This window comes from Nannobrachium achirus (genome assembly GCF_963921795.1).
Source record: "Nannobrachium achirus genome assembly, chromosome: 15".
Taxonomy (NCBI): Eukaryota; Metazoa; Chordata; class Actinopteri; order Myctophiformes; family Myctophidae; genus Nannobrachium; species Nannobrachium achirus.
The window spans coordinates 41,996,575-42,016,141 of NC_137822.1; the positions used below are offsets into that span (position 1 = coordinate 41,996,575).

Here is a 19,567-nt window from a genome sequence, read left to right on the forward strand (position 1 = left end):
TACAACAATGTGCGAACACAGCAGCAAGATTTGGGACAAAAGAAGGCTAGAAACACAACCACCCTGCTTGACATCTAGACCTACTGCACATACAGTATGGAACAGAGCTGCTACCTTTAAATGCATTTTGAGAAGAAATAATGCTGCTATTTGTTTCGAAAAGCTTTATACCCTGTACATATATAAAATGTCACAACGCGACATAGCTCTGTTTATACACTGATGTACCCCCTCCAACTGTATATATGTTCCCCATTTTCAACAGTTTTTATTTGTGACACTTGCTTTGGAAATGTAAACGTATGTTTTCTCATGCCAATAAAGCTCCTTTGAATTGAATTGAGATTTCGCAAGTGAAACAGCGTGAGCAATAACATAAATGTCACTTCATCAAAGAATTCATTTCCATGTTCTGTGTGGATGTACTCATGTATAACATGAACAACAGTTTTTAATGAACCACACAGAAAAACAGGGTTCGAGACCAAGTCAAGACAGAGACCAGATACATTTTTTTTTTTTAAATAATACAAAATAAATAGAAAACTATGGGTTTCTCATTAAACCATTTACACACATCATCTAGTGATAATAACTAGAAAGATGCAATTGGAAATTGCAAGTGTGGTTGCTGACGTGACTATATTCTGCAGCAAGCTAACTGTCATGTGAAGCTCGACCAATACTCCAGCTAGCACCACTCCCATTGATTCCCTATTGATTCCCTATCAAGGTAAAACTAAAAACCCATTCACAAATAAAGTTTATCTAGAATAAGGTTTATCTGGAAAAAATTAAATAACTAGAAAAGATGCAACTGGAAATTGCAAGTGTGGTTTCCTATTTATTGCCTAGATAGCCAGAATGTCATGTGAAGCTCGGGTTAGCCAATAAATGCGAATAAATTATGACTTTCTGGTCCATTGTCCCTGCCGCTAAACGTCCATTGTACAGCGTTAGCCCACAAAACGAGCCAGTTGTTACACACGGACCATGTGTGTAAATTCCTCCCGTTTTCACAACGTGCCAGCTGTAGCTCTTTATTACAGACTGTTGTGCAAAGACAACCACCTCTGACAGAACTTAAAACGAAGATAAGATTTGTTCAATGCAAACTTATAACACAAACTGTCTCAGTATCACGCTCAGTCTCCGTTTATGTGTTGTTTGTTTGTGTCGCTCTTCTGCGACCTGGCGTGGTGAGCAGGGGCGTCACACCAAATTATGGGCCCTGGGTACAAGGATTCACTGTGGGCCCCCCATGAATGTTAACTATTGAAAAATAGCAGATATACAAGCTCACAGCGCGGCTGCAAGCTTGTAGATCTGCTATTTTTGAAAAATTGTGAAAATGTGTGCAAGAAACACATGTTTCCATGTCAGTGATGCTCAAACTTTTTCATGTGAAGGACCCCCAAAATGATATGAATTTGGCCACGGACCCCCATCTCAAAATATTTAGTTTCAGGGACTACCCCGGAAGCAAAATCTGAGTTACAAATGTTCGCTTAAAAAAAGACATATTCAAAGATTTGCACACATTTTCACGACTTTTCAAAAATAGCAGATCTACAAGCTTGCAGCGCGGCACTCGGTGCCGCGCTGTGAGCTTGTATATCTGCTATTTTTCAATAGCTAAAGTTACTAGGGCCCCTCCACCTTGGGCCCTAGTAACTCAGTCCCACTTTCCTACCCCTTGTGACGCCCCTGGTGGTGAGAGAGTAGCCTACAAATGGGACCAAATGGACCCTTTACAGGTCTGTGTGCTGGGCAAGGAGGTAGGGAGCGCCGGGGAAAATCTCGCTCTTTCGAACGACCGTCATTTCGACAAAGGAGCGTCGGGAGGGTTAGCGACTCACCCCACGGAGGTTAGGTTTAGGGTAAGGCTTAGAGTTGGGTGTCGAACAGATGACACGTACAGTAGTATAACAGCGAAACGCTCCTACAAGCAGATCTACAAGCAGATCTACAAGCACACACCGCCTCGCACAGGCGTTGTGTGCTTGTAGATCTGCTGTTTTCACTAGTTTTGTGCGACAGTATTGTATGATGAAGAAACTTGGAGATACAAGGTTTCTGCCCGACAGTGACGATATTTTAGTGATTATGTTGTAAGGAAAACGTTGAGATAATAGCCATTTTGATTAGAACTGACTGAAAATAACTTTGTACTATAAAATGATACTAAATATTTTTTCAAGTGTCCAAATAAATTCCAAATATTATCAAATTATCTCGCGGCACCCCTGGACTGCCGTCACGGCACCACAGGGTGCCCCGTCACCCACTTTGAAAACCCCGGGCCTATATACCTGTCGGTAATTGAGTTGAATATAATTGACTTAGAGCTACCTGTCGGGTATGGAGGTGAATCTATTTGACTTAGAGCTACCTGTCGGTTATGGAGGTGAATATATTGTAAATGGAGCTTTTAGCCTATATACCTGTCGGGAATGGAGGTGCATATATTGTAAAATGGAGCTTTTAGCCTATATACCTGTCGGGTATGGAGGTGAATGTATAGTAAAATGGAGCTTTTAGCCTATATATACCTGTCGGGTATGGAGGTGAATGTATTTGACTCAGAGCTACCTGTCGGGTATGGAGGTGAATGTATTTGACTTAGAGCTACCTGTCGGGTATGGAGGTGAATGTATTTGACTTAGAGCTACCTGTCGGGTATGGAGGTGAATGTATTTGACTTAGAGCTACCTGTCGGGTATGGAGGTGAATGTATTTGACTTAGAGCTACCTGTCGGGTATGGAGGTGAATGTATTTGACTCAGAGCTACCTGTCGGGTATGGAGGTGAATGTATTTGACTCAGAGCTACCTGTCTGGTATGGAGGTGAATGTATTTGACGTAGAGCTACCTGTCGGGTATGGAGGTGAAGGGCTTCCTGTAGATGTCGGCCAGCTTCTCCATGACCACGGCGGCGGTGGTGAAGACCCTGTAGGTGTGCAGGAAGGTGTTGAGGAAGTCTATGGAGAGGAAGCGCAGGTCGGTGAGCCGCTCCAGCAGCCGCGTCACGCTGGCGTAGCGGATCTGAGGCACCTTGCAGGAGTTGAGCGTCTTGCTGAAGCAGATGTCCACGTCGTCCGTGTGCAGCCGGGCGTCCGACCTTATACATAGAGAGAGAGAGAGAGAGAGAGAGAGAGAGAGAGAGAGAGATATGATGATGATGATAAACTTTATTTCAGACACATGGTCCATAAAAACATATATACAAAAAACAGGCAAACAAACAATACGTATAAATACAGTTCCAGACTGTTTACATTCATTTAAAAAAAACATATAAACATTGCCTCCAGTGTTTCCAGAAGCAGGATGTATATCTTATATCACTCTGTGTGATATCTGTCAAGACCATAATTAATTCATTCTTTGAATCAATGAGTCTACACATAAATTTAAACATGAAATTCCTCAGTACCGCATGAAAGGTTGATATGTTACTAGTCACAAACATTTCACTAGCACTCGTCCATCTTGGGAGTTTCAGAAATATTCTAAAAGCATCATTATATGCCACCTGAAGTTTCTTAATTTTTCCACTGCTATATCGGCACCACAAGTGGGTTGTATATAATGGAGTACAATATGTCTTAAAAAGAGCTATTTTTACATCGTCTGTACACATATGAAACTTTCGAGCCAGCATGTTGGCTTGTCCATACAATTTACAACACTGGCGCTGAACATCTTCGTCGTCGCAGAGATCATCTCTGACAACATGACCCAGGTATTTAAACTTTTTAACCACCTCCAGTACTTCACCAGCTAAAGAGAAAGAGGGAGAGGTGAGCTTCTGATCATCCTTAGTTCTAGAGATCATCACCACACTCTTTTTTGAATTAAACTTTATGTCAAAACTCATTCCATATTTAGAGCAGACCCTGAGTAGCTGCTGTAGGCCAGCACTGTATGGAGACAGTACCACCAAATCATCTGCGTAAATCATATGATTAATAAGGTTATGATCAACCATGCAACCAGTTTTACACTCATTTAAAGAGAGAGAGAGAGAGAGAGCAGGGATAGCAGTGCAGGTTTCTGAAGGGATTCTGCAGTGGTGTAAAGTAACTACGGTAAGCACATTTACTTAGTGTACTGTACTTAAGTGCCATTGGTTCTTACTTGATCATGTGTGGGACGGTGACTTTGGAGTTCTCCTCGAACACGCTGGTCATGAGGCCGTTACAGCGGATGTTATCTATACACTAAACACACAGCAGAGAGAGAAGAGGACACAGTCACACACACACACACACACACACACACACACACACACACACACACAGGAGAAACACCACTGTCTGTAGCACTGTAGCACTGTTGGTTTCCAAGCAGTATGAATGGGCACGTCCCGTTTTGCCGATGTAGCGTTAAGGCGACGTAGCAATAAGGCGAAATACAAGTGTACTAACACTTTGTTGACGGTCCCTAAGCGCTCAGCTAATCGTATGCTGTCCAGATCGACGCGGCCTACTTGGAAACTACACCTGTGCCTTTGCAACAAAGCACTGTAAATATATTTTATTTAGTTTAGTTAGCCAGCTAACATGACAACAGCACTGGTGTCGGGTTGGTCATTTCTGTAAATGTGTTGCAACTTGCACGCGGTCTGTCGGAATGCAGTCATAACTATGAATGCATGAATGGGATGAAACGCGATGCAGGTGAGCAATCCATGACAATGGCCACACTTTTCACACATTTCTGCCATTCGCCTTATCGGCACGGCAGAAAAGCCTGAATGGAAATGTGCATGTCGCCCTATCAGTACGGTAGGAGACACCGTTAGTACATTTGCCCCTGTAAGTACACTTTGCCTTATCGCTACGTCGCCAAAACGGGATTTCGTATGAATCGGCACGGCTGAGCCTACTCAGCGGACCGGCAAAGGTCCGCCGGCACGGTGGTTGAGAAACAGGCCTACCTGGCTGATGTCGCTGGTCCACGCAGCCTTCTCCTGCCGCGAGGGAGACAGTAGGACCACGGTGAAACTCTGGCCGTCAGCGGGCTCCACCACCATCTTAAACTCCAGGTGGTTGAAGCCTTGACCCGCTGCGTTGTCTGCAACATGGTGAAGACATGGCATCAATCAATCAATCAATCCATCAATCCATCAATCAATCAAAACATTTTATTGTTGAGTTGTTATTTGAGCAGGCTTTCACTGTTGCAGTTTAAATGAAGAGACAATAAAAGAGAAGCACATGAAAAGTGCCTAAAGTAGCGGTAGTGATGTGAGGTAGTGAATTCCTAGATCAAAATGTAGCGTGCACTCTGTACATTACACAATCAATAAGGTAAAGTGCATTCTGCATTATCACACCAATCGATAAAAGCACAGGCGACAATCTTAAGTTTTGTCTCGCAGTCTGAAAGTTGCTTAGTAAAAACTCAAATTCTCTACTCCGGTATATATGGCTTCTTGCCAGGTCGTGATCTGTGTTTGAAGTCATAGTGGGAAGAAAGACAGTAATTCTAGGGTAGAGAGAAAGAGGTTGATACTCACAGTCCTCATCACTGGCGTCCAGCTCTTCAATGAGAGTACACTCCATCAGAGACAAGGTTCCTCCTTGCTGTTGGTTGGGTAGAGAGGATCACAATCAGTGATCAGTGATTCTGTGCACTTTGCATTTGCAGGGACCCCCATTTGATATGACTGAAGCGTGGTCTTCATCTGGCCTATATCTTGGCACCAAGTGCTCAAAGTTTGTTGTACGGCCAGGGTCACATTGACCAAGTTTCTCATAAAATAGCACCACTCACTTCACACTAGGTGTGATTCTTTTTACATACTGTACATCAGGGTTCTCCAATTAGTTTTCCCCAAGGGCCAAATTATGTCTAGGGTACGAAGCCGAGGGCCACAACATTGCAGGGGGCGACGGCGGCGTTCCCGCTACTCCAGCGACAGTTCAGATATTGTCGTTGTCGGGTGAAAATCTTGTATGTCCAAAACCGTTCGTTTTGAATTTATAATTTTAAAAATTATTTAAACTAGTGAAAACAGCCGATCTAAAAGCACACAACACCTCGCGGTGCGAGGCGTTGTGTGCTTGTAGATGTGCTGTTTTCACTACTTTTGTGCGACGGCCTTGTATGATTTGCGAAAGAACGTACAAATTTGGATACAAGATTTCCAGACGATAACGACGATACACTAGTGTTGTTGCTGCTCTTATACCACCATTATTACTGGAGTTGGTGTGGGCCAGACAGCAGCCCCCTGCGGGCCGCAAATGGCCCACGGGCCACCTATTGGGGAACCCTGCTGTACATCTTATCTTATGCAGCTTGGGGGGGGGGGGGGGGGTGAGTGGGACTGAGTTACGAGGGCCCAAGGTGGAGGGGCCTTAATTATTTTATACTTTGGCTATTGAAAAAAAGCAGATCTACAAGCCCTGCAGATCACCTGAAAAGCAAGCTTGGGGGTCACATGAAAAGATTTGAGCACCACTGACATAGAAACATAGTTTTTTTCCAAAAACCTTAGAAGGAGTTGAAATATTCAAAGACTTGCACAAATTTTCAAAATGTTTCGCGGCACTCAGTGCTGCACTGTGAGCTTGTATATATCTGCTATTTTTCAAAGGTTAAAGCACATAATAATGCATTCCATTCCTAGTCTAAATGGATTAAACCCTATATGAAGAACATTCATGGGGGTGAATCCTTGTACCCAGGGCCCAGAATGTGGTGCGACACCCCTGAGTGAGTGTGTTTGGGGGGGCGTACACAGTGCTGCGTTCTACCTGTAACGCACGTATATGGTGTCTGCTGTCGGAAATAAAAATATGAACAGCGTCTCCCCTCGCAATCCTTTCAAAGTAGCGTATTTGATAGGCATTATCCGTCCATGTGTTTGGGGGGACGTACCTTGAGCAGGTGCAGCTTGCCGCCGGAGGTGCGCGTGCAGATGAGGATGTGTTTGGTGAACAGGAAGCACTGTCGCTCCCCTTCCTTGCGGAGGGACAGCGAGCCCAGACGCACCTTACTGAGCATCCCTCTCTCACTGCTGGACGGCAGCTGGACCAGAGAGCCTGGAGGAAGGACACAGGAACAACTTAAACATATGATGACACAACCCGAAAATTAACATTATGAACATTATGATGAAGATTATGATATATGTATCGTCGTTGTCGGGTGGAAACCTCGTATGTCCAAATACCGTTTGTTTTGTATTTATCATTTTGAAAATGATTTAGACTATAGTGAAAACAGCCGATCTACAAGCACACAACGCCTACTTTTGTGCGACGGCCTTGTGTGATGAAGCGGGGCTTTACATCGCGAAAAAAACCTGCACATTTGAAACTTGGAGATACAAGGTTTCTGCCCGACAGTGACGATATGATAGGTCACAAATTGGGATTGACTTTCAAAATAGTCAATGAGATTCTGCCCTCAATTCCCTGTGCCAGCATATCTGACCAAACATCTCCAAAAAGTTAGCGACACCCACAGCCACACCACACCAACACCAGAGGGAGTGCACACAATGGTCTGATAACACAAATCATTAAGACACATATGGGTAAATTCTCCTTCTACAAAACTGCCACCCAAGTGTGGAATTCCTTGACTACTTGCCTTAAAACATGTAGCTTGTTGGCTTCCCCTGAAAACTCATCTTTCAGGAGGCCAGAGGCAAAGGTAGTTATCACTTCTCCCATAGACAGGCGAGAAGTGAGCAACCCCCGAATGTTTTTTTCTTTTTTGCTATTTGTTATATCCATCCATGAGTTGAACACCAAACACTTCCGACCTAAAAAATGACTTATTTGGGATGCTACTTTTAGGCAGTGTGTTTAGCTGTACTTATACTGTAATACATTCTTTTAATGTATTGACTATACTTGTTCTGTTCTTGGTCTTTCTACAAACAGTCTGAAAACAGAGTCAGAGCCTTGCTCTGCAGTCTGCACGCTGTGCAGAGTGACTGCGTAGTAGTGAATGTACAGTATACTCCGTCTGTCGTACGGAACCGCAAACACATAGAAAATAGCCGATTTACAAGCTCACAAGATCCACACACAGCATCTCTGAATCACATTGTTACTTTGTAGCACCTTACATTTATGTCATATTACGATCCCCCAGCATGAACCCCAGCATCCATATTCTGGGAGGAACATTCACCAAGAGATTTTGGTGTATCGAAAAAGACCAAACTCATGTCTGTTTCATTAAGTATTGATTGATTGATTGATTGATTATTTCATTAGACAGAAATGGAGAACAGTACAAGTATAGTCAATGCAATTGAAATGTAGTCCAGTACAAGGACAGTTAAACACCCTGCCTAAAAGGAACATCCCAAATAAGACCTTTTACAGTATTTTTTACGTATGAGGGTCTAAGAGTTTAACATTGCTCTGAGAGCAGCATTACAAAGTGTCACTAGAGGAGCTATTTGTCATTGGTCTATGCATATCATTTAACCCATTTAGGGCCTAGAATTATTGAATGCTTTAACCAGTGAAAAATAGCAGATCTACAAGCTCACAGCGCGGCACCTAGTGCCGCGCTGTGAGCTTGTAGATCTGCTATTTTTGTTGTGAAAATGTGTGCAAATCTTTGAATAGATGTATTTTCAAAGCGAACGTTTGTAACTCAAATTTTGCTTCTGGGGGTCCCTGGAATGAAATATTTTGAGATGGGGGTCCGTGGCCACATAAATATCATTTTGGGGGTCCTTCACATGAAAAGGTTTGAGAGCCACTGACATAGTAGTCTCTCGAGAACAGACTAACTGAGCTCCAGTTAAGTGAAAAGGACCTTTTCTTTGACGATGGCTAAGCCAGATTGCTGACATAGAAACATAGGGTTTTCAAAAAATCTTAGAAGGACTCAAAAGACACTTATAGAATCGGGTCAAAATTCTAATTTTCACGATTTTTCTAAAATAGTAGATCTACAAGCTTGCAGCTTGTAGATCTGCTATTTTTCAATAGTTAAAGCATATGATAATGATACATAATGTGTACCCGTTCTGAATGGGTTAAACTGATGCATTCCAAATATTATCAAAGTCTTCCGGCAGCACAACTTCTGGACTTGCATCAACCACGGCACCCTTGAGAGACCCTGCAGCAGAGAGGAGGTCACCTTGTCTGACGAAGGTCTGGCTGGTGTCCAGAAGGATGTCACAGCCCTCCACGATCATCCTCTCTATGGCCAGGTTCTTCCTGATGTTCTCCGTGTCGCTCACCTCATCGTGCATCATCCTGTCAACCAATAGACAAACACATCATGCACCATCCTGACCAAACAAACATCATGCACCATCATGTAAACCAATAAACAAACACATCATCATCATCATCATCCTGACCAATGAACAACAACACATCAGTGAACCCCAGCATCCATATACTGGGGTGGGACATTCACCAAGAGGTGTTGGTGAATCGAAAAAGAACACACCAAGTACAGTGCAACTGAGGTCTGTTTTATTAAAGGGCCAGCCAGTTCACATCTGGGGCAACCAGATCTTATTTTATTGTTGTTTGGGACACGATCAACACAATCCTGAGTAATTTTTGAGATATTGGAAAGATATTGAAGATATTTTAGTATTTCAGCATGAATGATGATGCATTTTGCATCATATGATGCAGCATGATGACTCATATGATGCAAAATGCATCATCATTCATGCTGAAATACTAAAATATCTCAAAACACAGATTGAACACAAACAATTACTCAGGATTGTGTTGATCTTGTCCCAAACAACAATAAAATAAGAACTGGCCCTTTAAGGTAGGCACGTGCGTGTCCATTGTGCACGATGGTTCATGGATCTTGACCAATAAACAACAACACAACACCATCATCCTGACCAATAAACAATAACACAACACCATCATCCTGACCAATAAACAATAACAGATCAACATCATCATCATCATCACCACCAGTCCCTGTACTTTGTTGCCATCAACATTAAAGAATTACCAGCTTAATAAACAAATAGACTAGTAACATCACCAAATAGTCATGTTTTTATTCTATAGCATCCTTATTCTGAGGGGAACATTAGCCAAATATAGCAGACCTACAAGCTCACAACGCCTTGCAGCGCGAGGCGTCGTGCGCTTGCAGATCGGCTATTTTCGACACAACACACAACCCTACACAATGGTAGTGCTGTCAAACACGTCCATGAAGCTATCTATTAAATCCACGAAAAGGTTTAATCTGCGAAACAATTTTATACATTATGCAGCGGGGGTCCCTGCTTCATCTCTCTCTCAGCTAAGGGGCCCTTGGCCTTAAACACTTTGAAGACTCCTGCAAATCAAAATGTGGGGTCTCAGAGTTAATGAAGTCATGCTTACTTTGACAGCTCCTCCAGTTTGGACTTGGCAAACTCCAGACTCTTGCGCTCAACGTGCTCATGAGGCGTGTGAGCCAACAGCTCATGGAGAGTGATGATGTAGCGTGGAATCTGAAATACGCACGCACGCACGGACGCAAGCACGCACGCACGCACGCACGCACGCACGCACGCACGCACGTGCACACACACACACATGCGCACGCACAGACACACACACACACACACACACACACACACACACACACACACACACACGCACGCGCGCACGGACACACACACACACACACACACACACACACACACACACACACACACTGTCAGGTAAGCAGAGGTGTCATACGTACAATTTACAATTTAAGAATTTAACAGTCACTCTTAATCCAGAGCAACGTAAAAACTTCAAAACATAAAAAAATGATAATTTCCCATCTTGTACCGTGGTTGGTGAACTCGTAGAAAATGGGTTTTTCAATTATGATGGGTTTTCAAAGTTACTGTAACTTAATTGTTTCAAATGTGTATGTTTTTTTTTTCATAAATGAAAGCCCCACTTCATCATACAAGAGTGTCGCACAAAACTAGTGAAAATAGCAGATGCTTGTAGATCGGCTATTTTCACTTTTTTAAATTGTTTTTAATAACAAAAAAAGGAGCGTTTTGGACATACTGCACCACCCGACAACGACGACATACAGTACAGCAGGGTTCCCCAATTAGTTTTCCCCAAGGGCCGAATTATTTCTAGGGTACCAAGCCGAGGGCCACCACATTGCAGGGGGCGACGGTGGCGTTCCCGCTACTCCAGCGACAGTTTTCGTCGTTGTCGGGTGAAAATCTTGTATGTCCAAAACGGTTCGTTTTGAATTTATCATTTTAAAAATCATTTAAACTAGTGAAAACAGCCGATCTACAAGCACACAACGCCTCGCGGTGTGAGGCGTTGTGTGCTTGTAGATCTGCTGTTTTCACTACTTTTGTGCGACGGCCTTGTATGATTTGCGAAAGAACGTACAGTACACATTTGGAGATACAAGATTTCCACCCGACAATGACGATATACTAGTGTTGTTGCTGCTCTTATACCACCATTATTACTGGGATTGGTGTGGGCCAGACAGTAGCCCCCCGCGGGCCGCAAATGGCCCACGGGCCGCCTATTGGGGAACCCTGCTGTACAGTGTACATACCTGGAACATGTGATAGATCAGGTCAGGAAGGTCATACAGTACATACCTGGAACATGGGGTATGTGAGGAAGGTCTCCAGCATCCTACAGTGTACAGTGTACAGTGTACATACCTGGAACATGGGGTATGTGAGGAAGGTCTCCAGCATCCTGCCCTCACACGCTGCGTTGCTCTCATACTGTTTGAGCAGCTTGTCAAAGTCTCGGTTCTGCTTGCAGTTGGCCAGAACCTGCAGGCTGTACTGGTGGTTCCTCACAAACTCCTGGTAGATGTTCAGCATGGGCAGCAGGATGTCAAACAGGTCGGCTGCAACGAGAGCCAGGGTTCCCACACATTCTTACCAATTCATTTCCAAAACGTTTCCAGAATATTTAACCCAATTATGCAGGACTATATAACAATAATTCAGCTCAATAACGAGTCGCTTACTCCTATGCGCAATGCCTAAAGACAGGTAGTGTATGCCAGTGGTTCTCAACCTTTTCAGGCCGTGACCCCCGAAATAATCATATTTGAACTGGGGACCCCGGCACCCTGGCGAGCACTAAGAGTTGAGGAATTTTGTATAACATGGTTCTATTGTGAAAATAGCTGATCTAAGGCGTTGTGAGCATGTAGATCTGCTATTTTCACAATTTCTGCCTCTAATATTTGACAATTTGGCCGATGTTTAATTTGTAATTTCAGAGGTATTAACAAAATCAATAACCAAAGACAATGCATAGCTATTTTTTCCAGGACCTTCCAGGACCCTTGATAAATTCCAAAACTTTTCCAGTACTGGAAAGATATTTTACAAATTTCAAAATATTTCCAGGAATTTCATGATCGTGGGAACCCAGGAGAGCACATATTCTATACCAGGGCTTTTCAAAGTGGGTGACGGGGCACCCTGGGGTGCTTGTAGATCTGCTGTTTTCACTAGTTTAGTACATTTTATTAATGATAAATACAAAACAAACAATTTTGGACATACAAGGTTTCCACCTGATGATGACGACGATATGCTATAAGTATATGGTGCTGGGAGTGAAAATTATAAAGTTTGGGAACGCCTGTTCTATACCATTGGACCATTGGTTCACTCCAGGGGTCCTTGAGGGACTTCCAGGGGGTCCCCAGCTACAGTAAATGTATTATGAATCAAATGCGCCCTTATGGGTCTGTAATCTCTGAGTTAAATTAACATTGATTTTACAATAATAGATTGGGGTCTCAGAGAAGAAAATTCCATTAAATGGGGGTCTGTAGCCTACTGTATAATGCATGTCAAACTGGGGGTCCTTGAAATTAAAATGGTTGAGAATCACTGCTATCGAGCCGTAAAGATCTTCTCTTATGGGGGTCCCTGGCGTTTATCTTTTCAAATGCGATTTTGCAGGCTGATAAGTGTCAATGTGGGATCGGATCGATGCATTCGAATTCTATGGTTTTTCAAAGGTTAGGTCTGAATGTTGGCAGGAGCAGATCACAGATGTTTTCACTCTGTCAGTAAATGAGTTAACCAGCCCTCTCATCTCTATTCTGAGGGGAACACTTCTCTTCTGCGTGTCCCTGTCACAAAGCATTTTCAGATGAGGGGTCCGTGGCCATATACAGTATATACGTATACATTTGGGGGTCCTTGGCATGAATACGTTTGAGAACTACTGATTTAGAAGGCCTGTGTAGAATGGGCCTCAAGTCTTAACGTGTTGAATCAATAGAAATGTGCTGTGCAACACTCACCTAGAACCAGCGTGGGCCAGTTGGCTATCCGAGCGTTGAGTCCTTGGTGGAAGATCTCATGAAGGAACATGATGGTTTCACTGGAACAACAAACACATTGTATTATTTGTTCCCTTTGAATTACAATCACATTGTCTGATTTACGCTGTACTACTTTCAATTACGTCCAATTAACTGCATGCACTAGACTAGTTGGTACCAGACAGTTGAGGAAGGCTAAAAACATTCTCCCATCCCCACTAGCTTCCACAAAGTGGTTGCTAGTCTTCCTGGGGTCCACACAAAAATGTACACAGTAAAAACAGATGATAGTAACAATGTTGCTATCTGAAATAGACAAAATCTAGTTAAACACACTAAGGCCACATTCTCATAATATAATTCGGTTTAGTTGTGCGAATGGGAGGGGTGAAGTTGCCACATTCTTGCATATTTAATTGATACGTTTGCCCTCACACTGCACATTGTCATCCGAAACAAGGAATCACTGAGTCCACGTCTGTCCACAGGACATGTATGTATCCAAGCTGCATAATAATGCCTCCTCCATCTCCCTGTGTTTATTAATTCTTCAAGTTCAACTCACAATGTAACCACAGGACCCCTGCAAAATTGCGGCGCAGGCGTTAGCCTATTTATCTGCGGTCGACGGTCGTAAACGGGCGATCAAAAAATAAAACCAGCGGCGGCCGGAGGGACTCTACCAGCAATAAAATCTACCAGCAATAAACCAGACAGCAAATACTTTTAATAGCAAGATATGAATATCTACGAAGAGGAGGACGTCAACGTCTCTCTCTCTCTCTCTCTCTCTCTCTCTCTCTCTCTCTCTCTCTCTCTCTCTCTGCCCCTCGTCTTGCCCTCCGCTGGCTACCACTGCTCCACGCATAACAAGCGTCCATTTGGACATGATTTGGCACAGAGAGCGAGAGAGAGAGTGCGCGCGCGAGCAAGGGCGAGAGACCCACACATCGGCCTATATTATATTAGGCCATAGGCCTATAGCCTATATATGATAGACCTATACAAGTGACTCCAGTGGCACTTTCCTTTTATCTAACTGTGAGCAACTAGCCTACTCACAAATAATACACTATGTGCGATCGAGGGAGCGGATGCATTTTCACACATGCCCAAACGTTGTGTATATTCCGATAATACGTTAGAGGATTCATTTTAATCGCAATAAAACGGGCCTGTGTGAATGCCGCCTAATACTTCCACACATTAATTAATTAGATCTACAAGCTCGCAGCGCGGCACTCGGTGCCGCGCTGTGAGCTTGTATATCTGCTATTTTTCAATAGTTAAAGCATTCAATAATTCTAGGCCTAAATGGGTGTTAATGCCCTAGTCTGAGATTCATGCGGAGATTTCATGGGCACCTGTTGAGGAAGATGGCGCTGACGTCGTCGTGGCTGATGGGGGGCTTCTTGGAGCTGGCGGCCATGCGCAGCGGCCTAAGGAACACGTTGACCAGCATGGAGAGCTGGTGCACGTACTCCGCCTCCGCCTCCACCATGGTGAACACGATCTGGTTCCTCTTCCTCATGCTCTCCGCGTGCGGCGAGCAGATGTAGTCCTGCACGATCAGCTTCCACTTCCGCCGGCACAGCCAGCCGCGCATGAAGCTCTGCACCTGTAGACGCACACACACACACCGGACGGACACACGCAACGCGCCAAGTCAGCGGGTGGAAAGTAAAGGTGGTTGCACACTGCACTGCATGTTTTCGTTGCGTTTTGGAAATCCGAAAACCGTAGGCCAGGGAGAGATAGAGGAAAGAGAGAGAGAGAGCAGGGGACTCAGTGTGACAGCTGCGAAAATCGGGAAAAATCAACCCTGGTCCGAAAATAAATACGAAACGGGCGGCAGTGTGCAAACGTGATTGACATAACGTGAGGTTGATTTCTTTATTCCGAAATTCAATCCGATATTCGGCCCGAAAAACGCAGCAGTGTGCAAAGACCTTAAGTAAGTACATTTACTCGAGTAGTATTACTGACAGACAGACAGACACACACACACACACACACACACACAGACTCTCTCTCACACATACACCCATGATGACCCATGATGGTATTTTAGTGGCTATAGATCAGGGGTGGGCAACTTTGATGATGGAGAGGGACACTATATTTCCACACTTACTCCACAGGGCCACATTGCATACTGTATACTGTCGGGCAGAAAACTAGTATCTATATATTTGAACCTTTTTTCTTCCGTAAATTAATGTCCTATTTTGTCAATGTAGTGTGTCACACAAAAGTAGTAAAAATAGCCGATCTACAAGCTCAAAACGCAAAATGTAAATTCACCGATACGATCAATGACTTATTATACATGTGCTAGTCAAGTGTTTGTTTGGTCGTGCTGTTTTCCTCCTCACTCCACCTCTGTGTGTATGTCGCTCCTCTTCTCTCTCTCTCTGTGTGTGTGTGTGTGTGTGTGTGTGTGTGTGTGTGTGTGTGTGTGTGTGTGTGTGTGTGTGTGTGTGTGCGTGTGTGTGTGTGTGTGTGTGTGTGTGTGTGTGTGTGCACGAGTGTGAGAAATAACTCACATTGTTGTTAAACCTCATTGCAAAAAACATAATTCCAAACAAAGTGGTCTTTTGGAGTATGTTTTGTTTTTCATTGGGAGGAATTCCCCTAGAACTAGAAGTGTTCATGCGATTAATCAGATTAAATGTTTTAATTGATTGACAGCCTTAATAAATAATAATAATAATAATATTAACCTATTTGATCAGATTGGTGATTGATCGGTATCAGGTGAAACGGTTCCAAAAAACCTGATCGACCCATCTCTAGTAAATTCCATCATTTATCCCTTTCACTGCAGATTAGGTTATCATCCCTAAAACGAGCAGGGAGAGAGGATGACAAGAAGTAGGGGGAAGAGATTAGATAGGTTTCCAAGGTGTTGCTGTTCTACATCTCTGCATATCTGTCTGTGTCTGCATCTCACTATGCCCAAATATGGATGACTGGTGTAGCAAATTTCAGATAACTGTTCCATATAATGATGTCATCAATGCATGACATCACAACACTGTCATCACATCTCATACGATTGTCCTTTTAAAAGTTTTCATTGTACAACACAATGCCATTCAGCAAATGTTAGCAACAAATTGCCCTACCTTCTAGTAACCTCTATTGTAAATTAGTTGAACTGATTCACCGTGGTCCTGGTGCGTGATATGATTCACTGGACGGTACATCTAAGAGGAGGACCTAAGAATTATGACCCACATGCTGCTGTGGTAGTCGGACACAAGCTGTACTCATTTGGAGACAACGACTACCTGAACGACAAGGCTCAGATTGAAGTCCACATATTCAACACATTGTCCTTGCGTTGGAGGAAGCTTACCCCAGTGACAAATGGAAGAGGACAAAGTCCCATTGAGGTTCCCTCCAGGCGCTTTAATATAGCACTGGTAGAAGAACGCTTTAACCTTATAGCACTGGTAGAAGAAATTGTCTACTTCTGGGGAGGAGTGTATCCTTATGTGCTTTATGCCTTTGATGTCAACCTGCACAACTTGTTCAAACCCACTTTTTCTGGTACTATTCCAAAAGGAAGGAGCAACCATTCAGCCTGTGTCCTGGAGAAGGTTGTGTATGTGTATGGAGGATGGACCTCGGAAGGACGCACAAACGACATGTACAAGTTGGACACCAGCACAATGGTCTGGTATTTAATTAACACCAGAGGCACTGCACCACCTCGTTCAGACTGTCACTCTGCCACCATCATTGGAACAAAGATGTTTGTATTTGGGGGAATTGGGGGCTTTGGGGACACACTTTGGGGACACACCATCAGAGTGTTTGACACAGAGACCAACTGCTGGCTGAGCACACCTTCTGGACACCTTCTCCCAGAAGGACGCGGGGCTCATTCAGCCTTTGCCTACAATGGAGAGCTGTACATATTTGGTGGCTACGGGAACAGGAACCAATTCTTCAATGATGTGTGGAAATTCAGTCCAGAGACCTTTTCCTGGAAGCAGGTTGAGCCCAAGGGGAAAGGCCCCTGTGGGATGTATGGGATGTGCTGTTGCATGGTGGGAGATCGTATCATCATCCATGGAGGATGCAAAACAGGCGAGAGACAGAATGATGACCTGTACGTGTTAGATTTAAGTCCTAGCCTCAAGACGTTATGCAAGCTGTCAGTTATTGCCAGACCCATGAAATGGGTAGGCCTACATAAGCAAATGTCGGTCTGTCCGGGTTTTCTATATAAAGGGTATATATGATGATGACATGATGATGACATGCCTACAAAAGGCATGATGTCATAAATGATGATGACAGACAGGGGGTCTGGCACAACCAGGTTGACCTGGTCTAGTTCATTATGGTCTGGATGAGTCTGAACTCCCACATGACATCAGGTGGGAACTGACAACCATGACTACCAACAGCAACGGTAAAGAAATAACATAGCCCAAATGCGTGCATGCATTCTTGAGTGCGTGCGTGCACACACACACACACACACACACACACAGTGAGCCCATTACAATCAAACAATAAACAAACAAACAGGGTCCAAGCTTAGCAAAAGATGAGATGTTGATGCAGAGGAAGAAGATGAAGATATATATGATGGGCTTCCAGGAGATGAACATAAGAAACGTCGTTTATCTCCCGATTAGGGAGTCTTACTGGTAAACAAGAAATCCAACTGCAGGCGTCAGTAGCATGGGCAGGCACTACTGTGTGTGCGCCATTTAGGCTTTTTGATTCGTCTCCACACTGTCCACAGGGTGTGGAGAGGGGAAGGGAAAGTGTAGTTCTTGATTGCATTGTGGAAATCCGATAAAAAAAACGGAAGATAACCGGATTAAACCCGACTTGCGGGCACGCGCGCAGGAGGGGCCAAGCACGGTCCACCTCCGCTGTAAATGACTCTCCGCGGCTGTGGCACAGTTGATGATCAATGTTCAGGCCAAAGGTGGTACTGCAGCTGAAAATGCTCTGAGAGCCATTCAAAAATGAGAGGCTCTCTATTCAGGAGTGGTAATTTAGCCTCAAACCTTTTGAAAAACGTTTTTGGGACATAAACAATATGACATAAATACTTTTTAAATGCATGGTGTATCACCTTTAAAGCATACAATAATTAAGGCCCCTCCACCTTGGGCCCTAGTAACTCAGTCCCGCCTTGTGACGCCCCTGCCCCCCAGGGATGACACTGAATAAGACATTTACCTCAATTCTATAAATTAAACGAAACCTTTTACCTTTTTAATCTTTTTAATGTCTGCGTCGTCCTCCTCTAGGTTGGTCTGGCTCGGCCACGCCCTCTCCTTGGTTCTGTTCAGCACTGCAACCTGCAACAACACAACATGTACACGTCACACACACACTCACTGCAATCTGAACACCATGTACACATCACGTACACACTCACTGCAATCTGAACATGTACACATCACGTACACACTCACTGCAATCTGGTACAATAACAACAGTCTCCACATCACCATAATCGTTGCATAATCGGGCAGAAACCTCTTATCTCCCACTTTTTTCGTAAATTAATTAGCCTTTAATCCGAGCTGGTCACACTACAGCAGGGTTCCCCAATAGGCGGCCCGCGGGCCATTTGCGGCTCGCGGGGGGCTACTGTCTGGCCCACACCAACCCCAGTAATAATGGTGGTATAAGAGCAGCAGCAACACTAGTATATCGTTGTTGTCGGGTGGAAATCTTGTATCTCCAAATTTGTACGTTCTTTCGCAAATCATACAAGGCCGTCGCACAAAAGTAGTGAAAGCGGTGCGAGGCGTTGTGTGCTTGTAGATCTGCTGTTTTCACTAGTTTAAATCTTTTTTAAAACGATACATGCAAAACTAACGGTTTTGGACATACAAGATTTTCACCCGACAACGACGATATCTGAACTGTCGCTGGAGTAGCGGGAACGCCACCGTCGCCCCAATGTTGTGGCCCTCGGCTTGGTACCCTAGACATGATTCAGCCCTTGGGGAAAACTAATTGGGGAACCCTGCACTACAGCGTCACACAAAAGCATAGTAGTAGATTTAGGAGCTGGTAGGTTTGCTACTTTTACAAATAATAATTTAAATCCTGAAAAATGACAGTTTTGGTTACTTAAATAAGGTTTCCACCATCACAGTGGATCTGCACTGAACTGTGTGTTCACTTGAGCATTAAACTCACAAGTTTATATTCATTCACGTGTGTGTGTGTGTGTGTGTGTGTGTGGGTGTGTGTGTGTGTGTGTGTGTGTGTGTGTGTGTGT

The 19,567-nt window shown here is 43.9% G+C and overlaps 1 protein-coding gene across 1 annotated transcript in view; it reads right to left on the reverse strand.

Moving 5' to 3' along the window:
- Positions 1 to 19,567, reverse strand: part of rasgrf2a (Ras protein-specific guanine nucleotide-releasing factor 2a) — a gene marked incomplete at both ends in the record, with an annotated part of 70,954 nt that overhangs the window by 22,188 nt on the left and 29,199 nt on the right. Inside the window, 11 exons of the mRNA XM_080743231.1 lie at positions 2,873 to 3,121; positions 4,141 to 4,223; positions 4,943 to 5,079; positions 5,525 to 5,591; positions 6,892 to 7,055; positions 9,127 to 9,245; positions 10,362 to 10,471; positions 11,663 to 11,856; positions 13,279 to 13,358; positions 14,664 to 14,917; positions 18,543 to 18,632. Coding sequence (XP_080599357.1) covers positions 2,873 to 3,121; positions 4,141 to 4,223; positions 4,943 to 5,079; positions 5,525 to 5,591; positions 6,892 to 7,055; positions 9,127 to 9,245; positions 10,362 to 10,471; positions 11,663 to 11,856; positions 13,279 to 13,358; positions 14,664 to 14,917; positions 18,543 to 18,632 — 1,547 coding nt within the window. The remainder of the gene's footprint in view (positions 1 to 2,872; positions 3,122 to 4,140; positions 4,224 to 4,942; positions 5,080 to 5,524; positions 5,592 to 6,891; positions 7,056 to 9,126; positions 9,246 to 10,361; positions 10,472 to 11,662; positions 11,857 to 13,278; positions 13,359 to 14,663; positions 14,918 to 18,542; positions 18,633 to 19,567) is intronic.